This window comes from Clytia hemisphaerica, unplaced genomic scaffold (assembly GCF_902728285.1).
Source record: "Clytia hemisphaerica strain Z4C2 unplaced genomic scaffold, Clytia hemisphaerica genome assembly, whole genome shotgun sequence".
NCBI lineage: Eukaryota > Metazoa > Cnidaria > Hydrozoa > Leptothecata > Clytiidae > Clytia > Clytia hemisphaerica.
In genome coordinates, this window is record NW_027104076.1 from 736,001 (window position 1) to 753,082 (window position 17,082).

At 36.3% G+C, this 17,082-nt stretch overlaps 1 protein-coding gene across 1 annotated transcript; it reads left to right on the top strand.

Moving 5' to 3' along the window:
* The first annotated feature begins 217 nt into the window (after positions 1 to 217).
* On the top strand, positions 218 to 17,073 carry LOC136812590 (histone-binding protein RBBP7). The gene is made up of 14 exons (XM_067069118.1): positions 218 to 341; positions 12,433 to 12,580; positions 12,775 to 12,825; positions 13,108 to 13,202; positions 13,326 to 13,401; positions 13,583 to 13,680; positions 13,871 to 14,147; positions 14,299 to 14,362; positions 14,474 to 14,536; positions 14,749 to 14,826; positions 15,015 to 15,091; positions 15,202 to 15,259; positions 15,853 to 15,963; positions 16,440 to 17,073. The coding sequence occupies exons 1-14, from the start codon at positions 323 to 325 to the stop codon at positions 16,512 to 16,514; spliced, it is 1,290 nt and encodes a 429-aa protein (XP_066925219.1). The 5' UTR covers positions 218 to 322; the 3' UTR covers positions 16,515 to 17,073.
* The last annotated feature ends 9 nt before the right edge of the window (positions 17,074 to 17,082 follow it).

Genomic DNA, 17,082 nt, shown 5'->3' on the forward strand with positions numbered 1-17,082 from the left:
ATCACTTTAAATCATGCTAATTTACTGACCAAGTTTTGTAGTACTTTTCTTTGTCAATTTTAATTAGCTATAACTTAAAAAGATATTTCATTAATTTAAAAATTGTTTTGTAATGTATTTTAGAAATGTTGTTAAATTTTGTTAAGTTTTATTAAGAAAAACATATATTAAAATCAGTCTGGAATTTTGCTGTCGAATCATTGTTACGGAATCTATTTTTCTTTCCCGCCAGATCAGTCAAGCACGAGTCAAAAGGACACCCAGGCAAAAAATTCATTATTCGACCAAAATTATAAGCGAAATTCACATAGATTCAAACAAGATGTCTGGTACTGCAGCTGGTAATTACATAACTTTTTCTTTTCATCATTTATAAGATACTCTTTGAACTTTAGTGTGTATACTTTAGTAGTACTTTAGTGTGGGACCATGTTTGTACGTAGACTAGACTCCCCTGCCCAGTTGGCGACCGAATATCTTCAAACCCAGAAAAACCAAACAACAATCTTCTACAAATTTCTTTTAGTAGCTTTTTTTTTTTACCTATTTACCGTAATAAAATTTTGGGAAACAAACAAGTAAAGCCAGGTAAAGCAAGAGATACTTTACAAGTGTTTCAACCAGTATTCCAACGAAGCCATATTTTGGTTTGTACAGAAATTTCGCCCGCTCAAATCTAAACTACAAAATGGTCAATCTCACTAAAGCAAAACATTGCGGCCACAGCATTTCCCTGGATAAAAATTCTGGTCACGTGACCATCCGTTATTTTAGACCAATGAAAACGCTTCATTTCCCCGTATTAAAGTTGTGTCTACACTAACACGCGGGAAATGGCTAGAAAACGAGAGAAAAAACCGGGGGTCAAATTAAATTTTTCTTCCTTCTTGCGGCAAACATAAAAGACTTTAAGAGGCCATTTATTTAAGAAAGGGGTGTTATATCATAAATGAATTATGTAAGTAAGTGATATTTTAAGTAACAAGCTCATTAACAATTTTATTTTGAAGTTTGTTTTTAAAAACAGAACCCCCGTGCTATAAGATAATCTCATTTTCTTAACTTATGGACCCAATTGGAAGTCTTTGTAATACAGATCATTTGGCAGTGTAGTTGCAGCCTATACAAGAATTGGAATCTAAAGTCTGAAGTCGTAACTCCTTGTCAGTGACCCCGCAGAGAAGTTTTTAGTTGCCAGACACTGACTTTAGGTTGGTTTGGAAATCGTTTTATTTTGAAATGTAATCTTCACTTTAGATGAATACTTTTTTTTATTTGGATTCATGAAAGGTTCAAGGTTTGTTTACTTTTTATTTCAAATTATTTCATTGATTTATTGAGCTGCAATAGCTGAATGGAAAACGAAGACTTTTGATAGATATCATCGTGGGCTTGGCCGCCATTTTGAATTTCTTATACTTACTTTTTGATACTTTTTGAAGGCTTCTTTGTTCGTCTCAACAATCATCCAATTTGAGAAATCTTTTTGAGGTTACAGATGGATTGTGGGAGGGCATTAAATAGTCTGGGACCTTCTTCTGACAGGGAGTCTCTCCATATGTTTTTTTGCCTTATGTTCACCTCTTTTAGATAACATTTTTTACCCAGTCTCTGGTTATCGTAACTGAAGATGCCACCTTTGTTTTCAGCATAGTTAAAATTTGGTACAAGCTGTTCTAGGATGCTCCAGGTGTAGATAATCCTGTATCTTTCTCTGCGCCGCTCCAGGCTGTATAGTTTAAGTTCTTTGAGCTTCTCCCAATAGTTGAGATGTTGAAGTGTAGGGATTCCATTCAGGTAAGATTTTTGAAGTGATTCCAGTTGTTTAATCAGATATCTTTTTGAAGGTGACCACAGTTGGGAGCAATAGTCAATGTGTGGTAGTACCAGTGACTTCCAAAGAGTTAGCATTACTTGACAATCTCTTGTTTTGAACGTTCGATGGATCCAAGCAATGATACTTTTGACTTTCTCGATCTGGTTTGTAATGTGTTTGCTGTATGTCATGTTAACATCCAGAGTGACTCCTAAATCCTTCACGTCCATCTTGGTTTCGATAGGAGAGCCAGTGTCTGAGAGGTAACTTGAGTGTTCTTTCAGTTCTTCATTTTTTCCGTATTTAAGATGTTCAAACTTCAAGCCATTGAGCTGCATGTTGTTTAATGGTGTCCATTGATACACCACATCAAGGTCGTTTTGTAGAAATTGAACATCAGTGTTATTAGAGATCTCCTTCATTAAACGTGTATCGTCGGCAAATGAAGATAGAAATGAATGTAGGATGTTACTGTCAATATCTTGGATCATTATCAGGAAGAGAAGTGGACCAAGAACTGATCCTTGGGGGACGCCAGAAATGATTTCTGCTTTTTTGGAGAGGATGTAGTCAACAGATACTTGTTGGGTCCTACCGGTAAGGAAGGATCTGATCCATTGCAGTAATTTGCCAGTTATACGATTTTATGGAGTAAGATTGTATGATCTACACGGTCAAATGCCTTGCTGAAATCAAGGTAAATAACGTCAACGTTACGTCCTTTTTCAATGCGATGGATGAGTCGTTCTGTGTGCGAAAGAAGTTGGCTAAGACATGATCTTCCAGACCTGAATCCATGTTGATTATCGTTAAAGAGGTCGTTTTCTTCTAGATGATTTTGTAGCCGTTTTCTGACAATCTTCTCGAAGATCTTTGTTACATGCGAAGTTAATGCTACAGGTCGATAGTTTTCAGGTAGGCCTTGGTTGCCTTTTTTAAAGATGGGTGTGATGAAACTGGTTTTCAAAAGTTGAGGTGTGTAGCCTTTTGTCAAGTATATTTCTCCAGATTAGAGAGAGAGGGGCTGCAATCTGTGACTTGACTTGTTTTAAGAAAATTGCAGGGAAGCCGTCAGGTCCTGCTGCAGCATTGGAGGATAAAGTGTCGATCTCCTCTATAATATTTTGTTCTGAGAAGTCGATATCACTTAGATTTGGTTGATTTTCGGTGATTTCTGGCAAGTTATAGTTGGGTAGTGGTTCCATAAAAACAGAGGTATATTGATCTTGTAGAATGTTTGCCATTTTTTGACTGTCATTTGTCAGTTGATTGGTTTTTGGATCCTTCAATGGTCCAACCTTCGGTTTGTGTTTTGAAAAGCGTTTTGCGTACGAATAAAAATATTTTGGATTGGATTTTATTTTCGAAGTAGCATTTGTTTCTTGGTTCTTTCTTTCATTGGAGTATGATTCTTGAAGTTTAAGTTCAATATCGATAAGTTTTTGGTGAATCTTTTGAGTTGATTTCCTTTCTTTAGCTTAAGGCGTTTTCGCATCAGCACTCTTCTATCTCTGGGTATAATGGTTTTTGTTGATTTCTTTGACATTCTTGAAGGGACTTGATTTTCAGTGATAACGTTTATGCATTTATCAAGAAAAGTATCATATTGTTCGTCTTGGTCTGAAATGGGGTTTAAAATAGCATGCCAGTCAATATTTAGTAAATCTTTTTTAATATTTTCCCAATTAATTTTGTGGCTGTGAAAATTAAAATTGTCAAATTTGTTGTGTGAGGTTTTCTTGGTAAAATTTTTACAAGTTTTGTCGAAAGTCATATGGGTTGCAACTTGGACCATATGGTGATCTGAATGAATGGTAGGAGTGACTTGGTAGTCGAAAACCATATCTGGATTGTTTGTTAGTAAAAAGTCTAAAATATTTCCGTCTTTATGTGTTGGTTTATGAATTGTCTGATTTAAGTTTAGGTGCATCATAAAATCTGTTAAAATATATATAAGCTGATTATCACAGCTTTTTGTTTGTGTGTATGTATCGTTGATCAATGTGTGTGGAATATTGAAATCTCCACAAATATAAATGTCTGGGGTGCAGTCACTAATGGTATCAATCTTTGAAGTTATTGAAGCGAGCATTTGAATGAACTCAGGACCATCTGATTTGTGAATTTTGTTGGTCGGTTGTCTGTAAAGTATTCCAAGAATAACATTAAGTTGCTTAGAGTATAGAAGGAGAGCTTCGTTTACCCCATTGGAGAATTCCAATAGTGGTTCGAAAAGAGGAGCAATATCATCCTGTAAATAGAAAGCCACTCCGCCGCTGTATCTGCCATATCTAGATTTCTTTCTATTTCTGTCTTTTCGAAATAGCCTTTATCCGTCAATTTCTAGCTCCGCCTCGTTATGACCTTTGGATAGCCATGTTTCTGTCAGTCCTAGAAAAATGTGATTCTCTGACTTCAAAATTTCCCTCAGATATGGTACTGAGGAGTGTTTGGTCTGAGGGCAAAGACCTTGGATGTTTAAAAACATGAAGTTTCTCAATGTTGCATCATCTTGAAGTTTGGATTGGATAGTTGGTTTGATTGGTTGAAGTTCAGATTCCCCAAGTGAAGTGGTGGTGGAATTGTGGCTTGGGTTTGGTATCGTTGTTGATTTACCAGCTTGGACACTTCTTGAGTAGGGTGAGTTTGTGGTGGCAGTTTGAGACTTTCGTTGATGAATGAGATCATTTGCAGGCGAAAGTTGTCCAGTATTTTGAGAAAATCCAATGAATCGTTAGTTTCTCTGTGGTTCTTTGTTGGAAGATCTGATTTCTTTGACATGGATCTGGTCCCTTTGACGTGTGCAAAAGTGCAGTGGGTATTGAAGCATGTACCACTTTTAATTGAGGAAGAGCACATTCTGGGGTGAAACTGTGCACAGTTAGTTCCAGCATTACATCCTCTTGGACCTTTGTTTCCGTATTTCATGAGTTTTGGACAGGCTTTAGGATGGGTGTACTGGCAGTTTTTACCGCGAATACCATGCTTACATTTTCCTTTCATATAGAATCGACAGGTTGGAGGTGTATTGTTGTTGGTCTTGTTGAGATCTTTTGATTCTTCAGAGGGTTGGGAGGTTGCAGATGTGAGCTTTGTGTTGTTCTCAATCTCTCTAAGAAATCTTTTCTTCATGAAATCTGTTCTCCCTAGATGATTAACATCATCAAGGTTTTTGTTTGCTTCTTCATTTTTATTGTCTAGAATAACATTTGGTGTAAGTGGGATTGGTGGAAGAGTTCTTGATCGTCTTTGTAGAGGGGGTATTGAGGTGTCTGATGAGAGATCAGTGTTACTTTTGGCAGGTGAGGGTGTAGGTGTTTGTTCAGGAGAGTCAGTAACAATAGTAGTGTTAGTTGTTGTGGTTATTTGTGTAGGTGTTTGGGTAGAGTTAATGTTGACATTGTTGACATTAGCATTGGCAGCTTTATATGTATTGTGTGGAAAGTTGATTGTGTTTTCCTGGCAATGTTTGCAAAGATAAAACATACCAGGAATTTGGTATACCAATTCTCTCAATTCCTCATCTTGATCAATAAAATTCATGTTCTTTAACAGATTTAGGTAACACGGTCGATGGACTTCTTGCCCACAGGAGCCGCATTTTAGGAGTGAACTGTCATGTGCTTTTACTCTGTATGACTGGTTGCATATTTGGCATATATCTGGAAAATAGCTTTGTATAACCACACATAATTTTTCAATGGCTTCATCTTTGTTCATAGAGTTAGTCTTTTTTGACAGGAAGTTCAATGTTTCCATAATAGGATCCTTTCGACACGATTTCAGCGTTTTTACGTTATCTTTGGTTGGCTTTGCTGGATCGTAGAGTCTGATGCAATTTCTAATTGTTTCGTTGCTGGCCTCTTCCGCTAGTTCAGCAAGAACTTGCTTCCAACTATTGATGAGTTCAACCGACACAACATTCCTCATGGTGTTTTGAGAGTTTTGTTGAGTCGGCATGGCTGCAAACAAACAGCACCAAACCAGAGACTGGGTAGGTACTTAAGTGATTCAGTAAAATTACATTGCCAACAGGAGAACTAGTTGAACGAATTAGTTGGACGAACAAAAAAAAGCAGATAATTCAGGATAAAAGATACCTGATCAGCTGCACATGGGAAACCATTCACTGTCATGTGCAGCTGCTCCTCAGGATTTGGCGAAATGCCTGGGTGACCAGCCACAGGACCCTTGTATTGAGACGTGAGATTGAATGAAGCGTTGGACGGAAAGAAGCAAAAAGTAAAGTAATACCTCAATAGTCCAGGGCTAACCTGGTGTGTTTAAGCTATGCGGTCTTTGGTCTTTTGTCTTTTTTTCGATTTTTTTTTCTCCTGTACTCGGCAATTTAGAGGTTGTTCGTAATACGCGATTTGGCTTACGCGTAACACTTGTGACTTAAGTTTACCTGGGTAGCACCACTCCGAAAAAAAACGTTTTTTGGACCTACCCCGGTGGAGGTCCTATAAATTAACCTTTGTCCGTCTGTCCGTCCGTCCGTTAGTTACCAGTTTTTCTCATGATTGGCTCATTAGTTTTTTCTGATTTTTTGCACAATGATGCAAAATGGCAATGTTCAAAATGTGACGGAGCCCGATTTTCGAAAAAAAATTTTTTGGGGCAAATTTGGGCCAAAAAACAGCTAAAAAACGGGTTTTTTGGACTTTGTGAAAAATTGGATCATTAATTTTTTCTGATTTTTTGCACGAAAGTAGGGTACCATCATAGGTATGAGATGGCTCAAGCAGATTTTTGCAAAAAAAATTTGTTGGCTCAAAAAACGCATGTTTATTTATAAGAATCACTATTAATAAGCATACATCAATGTTCTTAGTCAAATTACTCAATTTTTTTATGAGATAGATGTTTTTCTGCTCATGAGGGCTTACTTTTGAAGAATATGTGTGTTTAGACAGGAAATTTGGGTTGCTTGGCGTGTTTTCATAGAAAAACTGGCCAAATTCGATATTTTTTTATAAGCACATTATCAATTACTTAGGTATTGGCTTTTCTCGAGATTGGCTCTTACATTCTTTATGATTTTTTACACAAAGATGCATAACTATAAACCCTTGAATGTGACAGAACCCGATTTTCGAAAAAAATGTTTTTGGGCAAATTTGGGCCAAAAAACGGCTAAAAAACGGGTTTTTTGGACTTAATGAAATATTGGACCATTGTTTTTTTCTGATTTTTTGTATGAAAGTAGATAAAAGATGGCTCAAGCAGACTTTTGTAAAAAATGAATTTTTCAGCTCAAAAAAAGCATCTTGATCAATAAGAATCACTATTAATAAACATACATCAATGTTCTTAGCCAAATTACTCAATTTTTTGGAGATGTTTTTTTGCTCACAAAGTCTTGAATATGAAAGAACAAGAGCATGAAATTTTGGTTTCTAAACGTTTTTTTATAAGAAACAAACGACTAATTTTAATAGATCGTCACTATTTGTGTTCTGAATGATTGTTTAATGGTCACGTCACGTAGATATCAATTATAAACGTGTTAAATGCATAATCCAGGTAGGTCCATCAAAGTATCACTTGTTTTTTTTGCATATAGGCGGCAATCACAAATATCTTCGTTTTGCGTCGCCCGATAGACTGAGTAGAAAATTGAGTAGAATTGAGTCGGTAAAGTCGGTAAATTTGTCAGACTTTTTCTGTCAATGAACTTTCCTTCGTTCAAAAATTTTATTATTGCCGATTTTTTGCGAGCGATTTCTCACATGCGTTTGGTTTGGGAACGCGAAACACGAACGCGAACTACCCATGTCTATACTTTTCAATATACCTCCAGAACTAACAGATTTTTTGAAATTCTGTAAAAAGGTCTACGTTCCTGAATAGGTTTACTATGTTCTGTGAAAAAATCATAACCATTAGTCAAATACTCGTTCATCTATTTAAGATTAAAGACAAAAATTTGAGAAGAAATTATAAACCTTGAGCACAAAAAATGCTTTTTTAAACACTTTTTTCCACCGAAAAACAAATAACTTTTACAGACTTACCTTCCCCAAACATTGAAGAAGCCTCTACTAATTAAAGTAAATGAGATTAGATAAGATGAAACCTTAAAATCAACCAGAATTTACAACCTTTTGTCCAAAGCAACAGACGTACTTTTCTCGCCGCCATTTTGTTTTAGAATGAGAATTCTAGAGAATTCCATTCGGTTCCAGCCCCCGCGGCCTTTTTTCATCCAATCAGATCGCGCGATTTCACTTTCGCTTTCTCTAGTCCAATAAGACTGCGGGATTTGAGTCATGTGACGTCTCTATTAAAAAACCCGCGCAAATTGAAATAGAAATACAGGGGGTCACACTACTGGCTACAGGAACTGAAAGCAAGCAATTAAGGCCAATATGTTTGGTTTTTCTGAAGGACAAAAGGTATAGGAAGCTTTACTGAAAGAGGGATAAGGCTGGGACAATCTATTCAAAAGATATGGACAAAAAAAGGCACTTTTTTGGGTGATAATTAAGATTTTACTTAAAAACTTTAATTCTCTTGCCCCCGTCTTGCCCCCGTCTTGCCCCCCCCCTGATATGAGCAAGGGAACAATGTTGGCCATCCCTACTGAAAATTTCAGATCAAAACAAACAAGGAATTGATTCCTGTAACTCGAAGAAAATTGGAAAAAGCTGGTTTTTGACTGTTTCTGATCCTAAAGTGCTATTTTTTGGTAAAAGCTATGCAATTTATGTTTGGATTTCTAGAAAGCTTACCCATTCATTGTCAATACATTTCTTATTTGAAAGTAATCTCTTCATGGAATAAAAAGATATCTTCAAATCTTGTAGGGTCATTTTTCAAAAAAATTTTGCCAAATTCGATTTTCGCATTTTGCCATTTTACCCTACGCAAACGCACGTGTTCTAGCGCAAACAAAGCATTTTGACTTTGTTTATCATTACATGCGCTATTTTGGGGTCGGAGGTTACAGTGTTCAAAGGTCATGATTTTAAACCACCCATTACACGCGGTTGTTTTGGCTGTTGGCTGGCTGGCAGTTTCCTCCAAGAATGCACTCTAAAAATGTATGGAAAAATGGAAACCCGAAAATTTTAACGATCAACCGACCGACTGACTCACTTTTTAGACCCAACGAGGATGCGAAATGAAGATATTTGTGATTGCCGCCATATACCAGCATACCACGCGCGTATTTCAAAAGGACCCTGCCGACGCACTGGACTGGCCGGTGTATTTGTCCGGTGGCAAAAGTATCCTTTCACTACACCGGACGCAACAAGTCCGCTGTCAGTCCGGTGTTGCATACAGGGAGTTTTGGACGCCAGATATTTATGAAACAAAAAATTAAGAAACACAGGATGCACCAGTCCGGTCATGTCTGTTGTTTTGATTGTCTGGTGGGAAAAATATCCTTCTCTGACACCGGACATCCGACTTCCTTAAGTCCGGTGTAGAAGTTGTCCGGTGGTAAAAAAATTCTCATTTTACACCGGACTTTCACGTGTCCGATGTTTGTTAAGTCCAGTGATTCGGCAGGGTCCTATTCCAAAAGGCAAAACAATGGAAATGTGTCAATCCGTTCAGCTGACCAAAATGACACAAAAAATGAGAAAATGGCCTGTCAGTCAAGACTTTTGATATCTTTTTGTTTGATGGTAATGGTCCAATGGTCCATGTTCAAAGTCGCCATGTGTAACGGGAAAAGACTGTTAGTGGGTCGAGTGGGTAGGTATATCGGAATGTTGAGAGTTAGCTGCGACATTGATGACCAAAATGAAATTTCACTAAAAATTCCAAGGAGAAAATCAAAGATTTTGGTCAAATCATGAAGACCGTTAACGAGGTGGGTAGGTACCGTGAGATTGGGTAACTTGCATCAGTGGAGGCTAACATGCATAGCCCTCAAATGAATGACCTGGCTGGTCATTAAAATACAACTATGCAGCTCTGCTCGCAGCTCTACTCTACCATTTTTGTTTTAATTTAATTTGGTATTTTAATGACCAGCCAGGTCTTTCATTTGAGGGCTATGCATGTTAGCCTCCACTGATGCAAGTTACCCAATCTCACGGTATGTTTTGAAAGTAATGGTCTTTTCCCGTTACACGTGGCAACTTTGAATATGGACGTCGCCCCATGTATCGATTCTTCTCACGACTAACGTCAAATTGACGCAAGTTTTTGACACTAAGAAATTTCATCAGAAATATCCATTTTTGAGACATTTTTTTCCGTGACAAATGTTACTTTCCATATTTCTTTTCCTCATTTTCTATACCTAAGTATTTGTTCGCTCTGCTATTTTATAGAACAATTTTAACCAAAACGAACGGCTTGATGTTTATGTATCGTGTTGCTTTTGTCTAGACGGCCCGCACGGCCCTTAAATTTTGCCGACGGTCCGTCTTTTTGTAATGAAATGCCGCTATTCTTTTGATTATGATTACGGAGATAATTATTTTCGGCGATTTCCCGCAAAAAGGTTTTGAAATTATCTCAATTATTTTTAAAATGTAAACTGAGCAAGCCGTAGCAAAATTAAAGATGGCGGCTGGCAAAACAACGATGAAAGTGAAGGAGAGAGTTTTCATTGATTTTTGATAATTTTGAAACTTTGACGTTAAGAGGTGGGGGGTGGGGGTTTTCAAATTAGCATCAATTTGACGTTAGTCGTGGGAAGAATCGATATGTGAGTGACCCCTAAAGCAATCAATCTCAAATAAAATAAAATCTTGTCAAGGAATAGATAACCTTTTCATATAGACAAACAGGATTACCATAGATTTTACCAAAAAAAGTACATTAAAGGTCCAATTTCAGCCAAATCCTACTTTTGCTCTTGCTGGTGCTTCATGGAAACTTATCCGGTCCATGTGTAAACATTCCTGTATGTTTCTGATGTAGTTGACTACTGGTTGTCAAACCAGGATAAGACGGGAATAAAAAGTTATGCAAGATAAACAATCATTTCCACCTCAAAAGGTGACTGTCTTTGCCAATAACTTTATGATAGAATTGTTCCCCTAATTTCCCTTTTTAAGTAAGTCTTGTGAAATTGATATCTTATATGCTTCAGAAAAACCAAAAACGTTGCCCTAAAAGCCTAGCCTCACGAAGCCCCAGCTAATAATATAACCCCCTGGTTCAATCTTTGTATTCTTATCCTATAAATATAGCGAAACGGCCACTCTACGAAAATTGCTGTCATGTGACTTTTTTCTATTGTGTGATACAAATTGCGCCTTTTCATTGGATGTTGGAAATTTGTTTGTCATGTGACAAGAAGTTCTGACTTCACATTTAAAAAAAATAATTCCGGGAGGACGTTTTCTCGATGTATATGAATTATGGAAAGAATTCAGTTGATTTAAAGGTTTTAATTATTTCTTTTTCTTTTGCCATGTGTACTAAAGATTCTAAAATGTTTGGGGAACTCGAATATCTAAAAGTTTTTCTATTTTTCATGGAAAAATGAGCTATGAAGGCAATTTCTTTGCTTAAGGTTTGTTTTTTCTTTGTGAATTTTCATCTTCAATTTTTATTTAAAGATTGGATATTTTATCAATTATCTTGGTATTTTCAGGGTTTATTCTAGAACTATTTGGGAGTAGAGAGCTTTTTACAGAGATAGATACAGTCAAAAGTTTAGACATCGGTGACAGGCTATATTTTAGAAAGGCAGGGCAGCGTCCGTTGGTTGCCAAAAAGGGCACTTTTTCCAGTGGACTTTTACTGATATTCTCTTGAATGTTTTTATGTTTATAATAAATAAAACGCTTTCTATCTCGTAATCAAAGCATTCGATTGTAAATTTGCTCGAAATCAACTTTGCTATATTTTGTTTACAAAAGCAATAGAATGTGAGGTCACATCTCAAAACAACTTTCGATCTTTTACTGTTTGCAGGATATTGTTGCGTAAAAGTAGCTTTAATTTATTGACTAAGCATGAAGACACTGCCTAAAATAAGCTCCTTTCATTCCCGTAGAAAACCTTTAACTGATCCTCGTTTGTCTGTTTGTTCGTTTGTTATTATGTAACGTTTTTAGTTAGTTTTTTACTGATTTTTGGCACAAAGACCTAAATGTTGTAGATTTGGATTTTTGAGAACAATTTTTTTCGACCGAAAATGCCGGAAGTATGCCTAAAATCTCCGTTTTGCTGATTTTAATTGGTCTTTTTTCATATATTTCTTTGTTGTTTTTTTCACACAAACATTTGATAACAATGCCACCATCAAGCATGATTGTAAATCATTAATCAATGATGAAATTTAATGTATTTTCCCTAACCACTATATTTTCTGATTGATTGTTTTTATTTTTCTCTCTATTATTGCTATCTAACTTTCATCATCAGGTAGGTCCATTCAGCATCTAGCTTGTTTACCCTTATATTCGGTGGCAAATAATGCAAACTAGAGAAATGATGATACAAAAACTTGATGGATAATCAACTCGATGTATTGCAATGAGTCTATCAAGTATCAAAATTCATTTTTAGGCTATTAAAGATGCATGAAAACACCTATTTAGAGCTTCTAGAGGGCAAGATTTTCGCCTGCGTAACAAAAGGTTAATACCTTTTGTGTACAGAAAATAGATGGTAACTGTTTGCTTTCGTTGATGTTTTAGAAGCTTACGATGATGCAGCTGAAGAAAGAATCATCAATGAAGAATACAAAATCTGGAAGAAGAACACGCCTTTCCTTTATGATTTGGTAATGACACATGCTTTAGAATGGCCCAGTTTGACTGTTCAGTGGTTACCAGATGTTACAAAGTAAGTCTATTCAAATTTACAAAATTTAATCAACACAATTTTGCTGTAATCTTTAGAAATCAGTTCCTAATATGACTCACCTAGGATTTATGTATATACTATTCGTGGAGAGGATTTAAAACAGGGAATAAAACCCTCTTGCAGTATACAATGCTTTGGAAGCACTTAATTATGATTTGATTTTGATTTTTCAGGCAAGAAGGCAAAGACTACTCTACACATCGATTGATTCTTGGAACACACACGTGAGTTTTTCCTTTACATGGTTTGGGCTGACCTGAGCATAGGTTCTGAAGTGAACCGCAGCAAGATGGAATTGCATTCAATTGCCTGTGCAGCAACCAACTACAAATATCACGACACCAAGTCAGTTAGTCAATATTTGAAAGAAACTTTTGCTTTTTTGTGTCACAAAGGTACAGGTAGTCTTTTTTTTTCAAAATTAGTTGTTTTAGTGCTTTGAGATGTTGTACTTATGGGAGATGTGAGAAATTAACCTTCAAGAATTTTTGTGTTTATTATTCTAGGTCAGATGAACAGAATCACCTTGTAATAGCCAGTGTGCAACTACCGAAAGACGAAACTCAATTTGATGCCAGTCACTATGATCATGATAAAGCTGGTACAATGATTTTTCTGTTTCTATTATGAGGGGTTACCTGTTGAAAATTATTATTCACATGACACTTTCTGATGAAGAATTTTCAAAACTATTCCGATTTGACCAGATTTTTCTTCTTTTTAGAATTTGGTGGTTTCGGAACTGTCAGTGGAAAAATTGAAATTGATATCAAAATAAATCACGAAGGTGAAGTTAACAGGTATGCCTCACTCTTTAACAAAATTTAAAGCCCTAGTGGTTATTTTAAGTGAGGCAGTTGACCGTTGGAGTAACAACTGTAACATTAGGATAATCTGAAAGCCTGTATTTGAAATCAACATCCATTTTTTGGATTAAATTCCAACTTGGCTTATCAATTAATGGCTTGTTGTTTTGTTTAGAGCACGATACATGCCACAAAACCCATACGTCATTGCCACAAAAACACCTACGTCAGATGTACTCATCTTTGATTACACAAAACACCCTTCTAAACCAGGTATCAAATTCTGTCTTTCTCCATTCCTTTAAAACTACTGAAAAGGACTATTTCGTGTATGACAAAGAAATTGTATTCAAATGTATGGCAGCGTTGAAGACGGGAGAACTATGTATACATATGTCAAAAATATGTCTAAATCAACAAGGGGTTACTTTAATGTAACATGAGACCTTTCTTTTCTGTGTAGATCCAAACTCTGGCTGTACTCCAGAATTACGTTTGAAAGGCCATTCCAAGGAAGGATACGGACTATCGTGGAATCCAAATTTGAGCGGTCACTTACTGAGTGCGTCAGACGATCATACTATTTGCTTATGGGACCTAAACTCTGCACCTAAAGAAGCTAAAACTCTTGACGCTGCTCGTATCTTCAATGGACACTCCGATGTGGTGGAAGACGTTTCGTGGCATTTACTTCATGAAAGTCTCTTTGGTTCTGTGGCTGATGACCATAAACTTATGATGTATGTTTATTTCACCTGATGTTGCGTCTTTGGGAAGTTTTCATAAAGATTCAAACCTGTTCAAACGCTTACTTATTTATTAACTTATTAGGATTGATTGATTGATTGATCTTGAAAAAGATATCACAGTTTTAAATATTTTTTTTCTCAGTTGGGACACTCGACGTGGAAGTAACAACAAACCAAGTCACACTGTGGATGCTCACACTGCTGAGGTTAAAACTTTTTCAATATCATTATTATTTGCTGATATCGTTCAAATGTTCGTTTTATTTGAACTCTTACCTAAACGGAAAGACTTAATTATCGTAACTTTCTCTTTACAGGTCAACTGTCTCTCATTCAACCCATACAGTGAATTTATTTTGGCTACTGGTTCCGCTGATAAGGTAAGCTTCACCCCTAGGAAATTAGAGAAAAACAAATCTTCAACAACTCTGATGCTCTGAATCGAATTTGTAACACGTTTCTCATTAGGGTCCCAAGTCTCTCTAAACTGTCGGGAATTTAAGACAATTAACTCATAAACACCCACAATTTTAGCCTTTTGTTCTTATAAAAATTCTGACTCTGGTGATTTATACCTGCTTTATACATTTAGACTGTTGCTTTATGGGATTTGAGAAACCTAAGGCTAAAACTTCACTCATTCGAATCGCACAAGGACGAAATCTTCCAAGTAAGTTTTCTATAGTTTCAGGAAATTGAATAGTATTATTTACTTATACTCAGTCATATGCTATTTCGTTTAAACCTGAAAAGCTCAGGAATTTCACTATTAGAAGGCATCTTTTACTTAACGTCTTACTGGTGATATAGATGTGCAATGTGTGTACAATACTCTAATGCAGCAATTTTATTTTGTAGGTTCAATGGTCACCCCATAACGAAACTATCCTTGCTTCAAGTGGTACTGACAGGCGATTGCATGTATGGGATCTCAGGTAACAATTTACCTATTATTCAGCTTAACCGTGCAAATCAATTTGAGCTTATTCAAAAATTGTATGATGTATGTCGGACTGAGAAACCATTTCTTGTTTTTACTTTTTAGTAAAATTGGAGAAGAACAAAGCACAGAAGACGCCGAGGATGGACCACCTGAACTTCTCGTAAGTTGTATAAAAAAACAAAATTAAGATTATAGGGACCATTGTTTGAGTAACCTAGTTTTTATAAGAATTTCTACATAAAGTACACAGTTCTGACCATAAATTGAAGGCTGTTATATCCATCCCATCTGTTTTTGAGAGATGCCCTATTCTGGGGAAAATTTCCGAGGCGAGATTTGTCAATGTTCAACTTCAATTTTTTGCAGGTACTCTTAGGTTCCAAATAAACGGGGGGGGGGGTTCGAATAAACGGGGGGGTTGGAAAATTTTCTAGATTTAAATAAACGGGGGGGGGGGACCTAATTACCGGGGGGGTTGGAAATTGTACTTCTGAAACCCAAAAATAAAGTAAAAATAGGCTAAAATCAGGCTATTTAGAGCAAAATAAGGGGCCTTCTCTTTGACAGCTGAAAATATTCTTAGAGATTAATAAACGGGGGGGGGTCCTAATAAGGTCCGGGGTGGCTGGAAAATTTTCGAAAAATTACAAGCGGGGGGGCCCGTTTTTTTGGAACCTAAGAGTATGTCGTTTATATCTGAATTCTGATTTTTCTTTTTTCTGCTTTGATTATTTGATACATCTCACTTTTTAGTTTATTCATGGTGGACACACAGCTAAGATTTCCGATTTCGCCTGGAATCCTAATGATCCATGGGCTATTTGCAGTGTCTCTGAGGATAATATTATGCAAGTCTGGCAAATGGTATGATCATCTTTCTGGTTGTTTAGTGTTAGTGCATCTCCTTTTAGAAGGTCAAGCAAGCTTTTACGTTCTTAAACAACGATTGGGCTTTTCCAGAAATAGTCCGTGCCTCCCCTGTTGTTTGCTCAAAAGTGGATATCCAGAGGGGTTAAATATCTACAAAAGAGCGGATATCCAGGGGGTAAAGTGTCTTTTCAAGTAAAAAATACGATATCCAGGGGTAAGCATCTTTATAAGAGATGATATCCAGGGGGTTGAGCATATTTCAAGAGCGGATAGGCGGTCTTTACTAATAAAGTAGGATATCTATGGGTTTGATACTTCGAAAAATCAATATCCTCAACAGTGGGGGTAAATTTTTTTCTGAAAAAGGCTATTTTAACTTACTTGTCAAATCAGGTCAAATAACAGTGATTCAAACTTATTGCATGACCATTTATTGATATTCTGTCAAACTTACTAATTTTAATTTTCAGGCTGAGAATATTTACAACGATGAGGAAATTGATACACCTGCTGGAGACTTGGAACCTAGACAAGGTTCATCTTAACTCGTCTCTCACCAAACGCGTCTATCAATAAAGTCTCTATGACCACTGGATTTTTCGTTCGTCTGTGTATTTATGGTCATGAAACTTTTTGGATTGGATTCTACGACCTTGATTTGATTCCAGTCAAAGAAATAAATTTGTTAAGTTTCGAAATTCCAAATACTCGGGAAGTGAGAATAAAGCCGAATTTTAAGTACACCGGATAATACAATACATTGGTGGTATCTTTACAATGAATATTGAATTTTGTGAAAAAAGCTTTCAGTTTTTAAATTATTTAAGTAGCAATATGTACAAGTTTTTTTTAATGTGATATACAATTAGCGTGCAACATTCTGATAAGTGGAAGAAAATCCCTGTAATATAATTAAGCTACTTATTACAATATTCGTACTGTAGAAGACATATTCAACCATACCTTGCTTTCACTTTCACCTGAAGAAGGGTTCACAATTTTGCGAGAAAGATCTGTAAGCATGATTTTGCCAGAATGATGAATTTAGGTAACTTTGTACTATTTCATTTTGTTTAAAAAAAGGAATATAGTCAAAAAATGAGAGTTTCTACG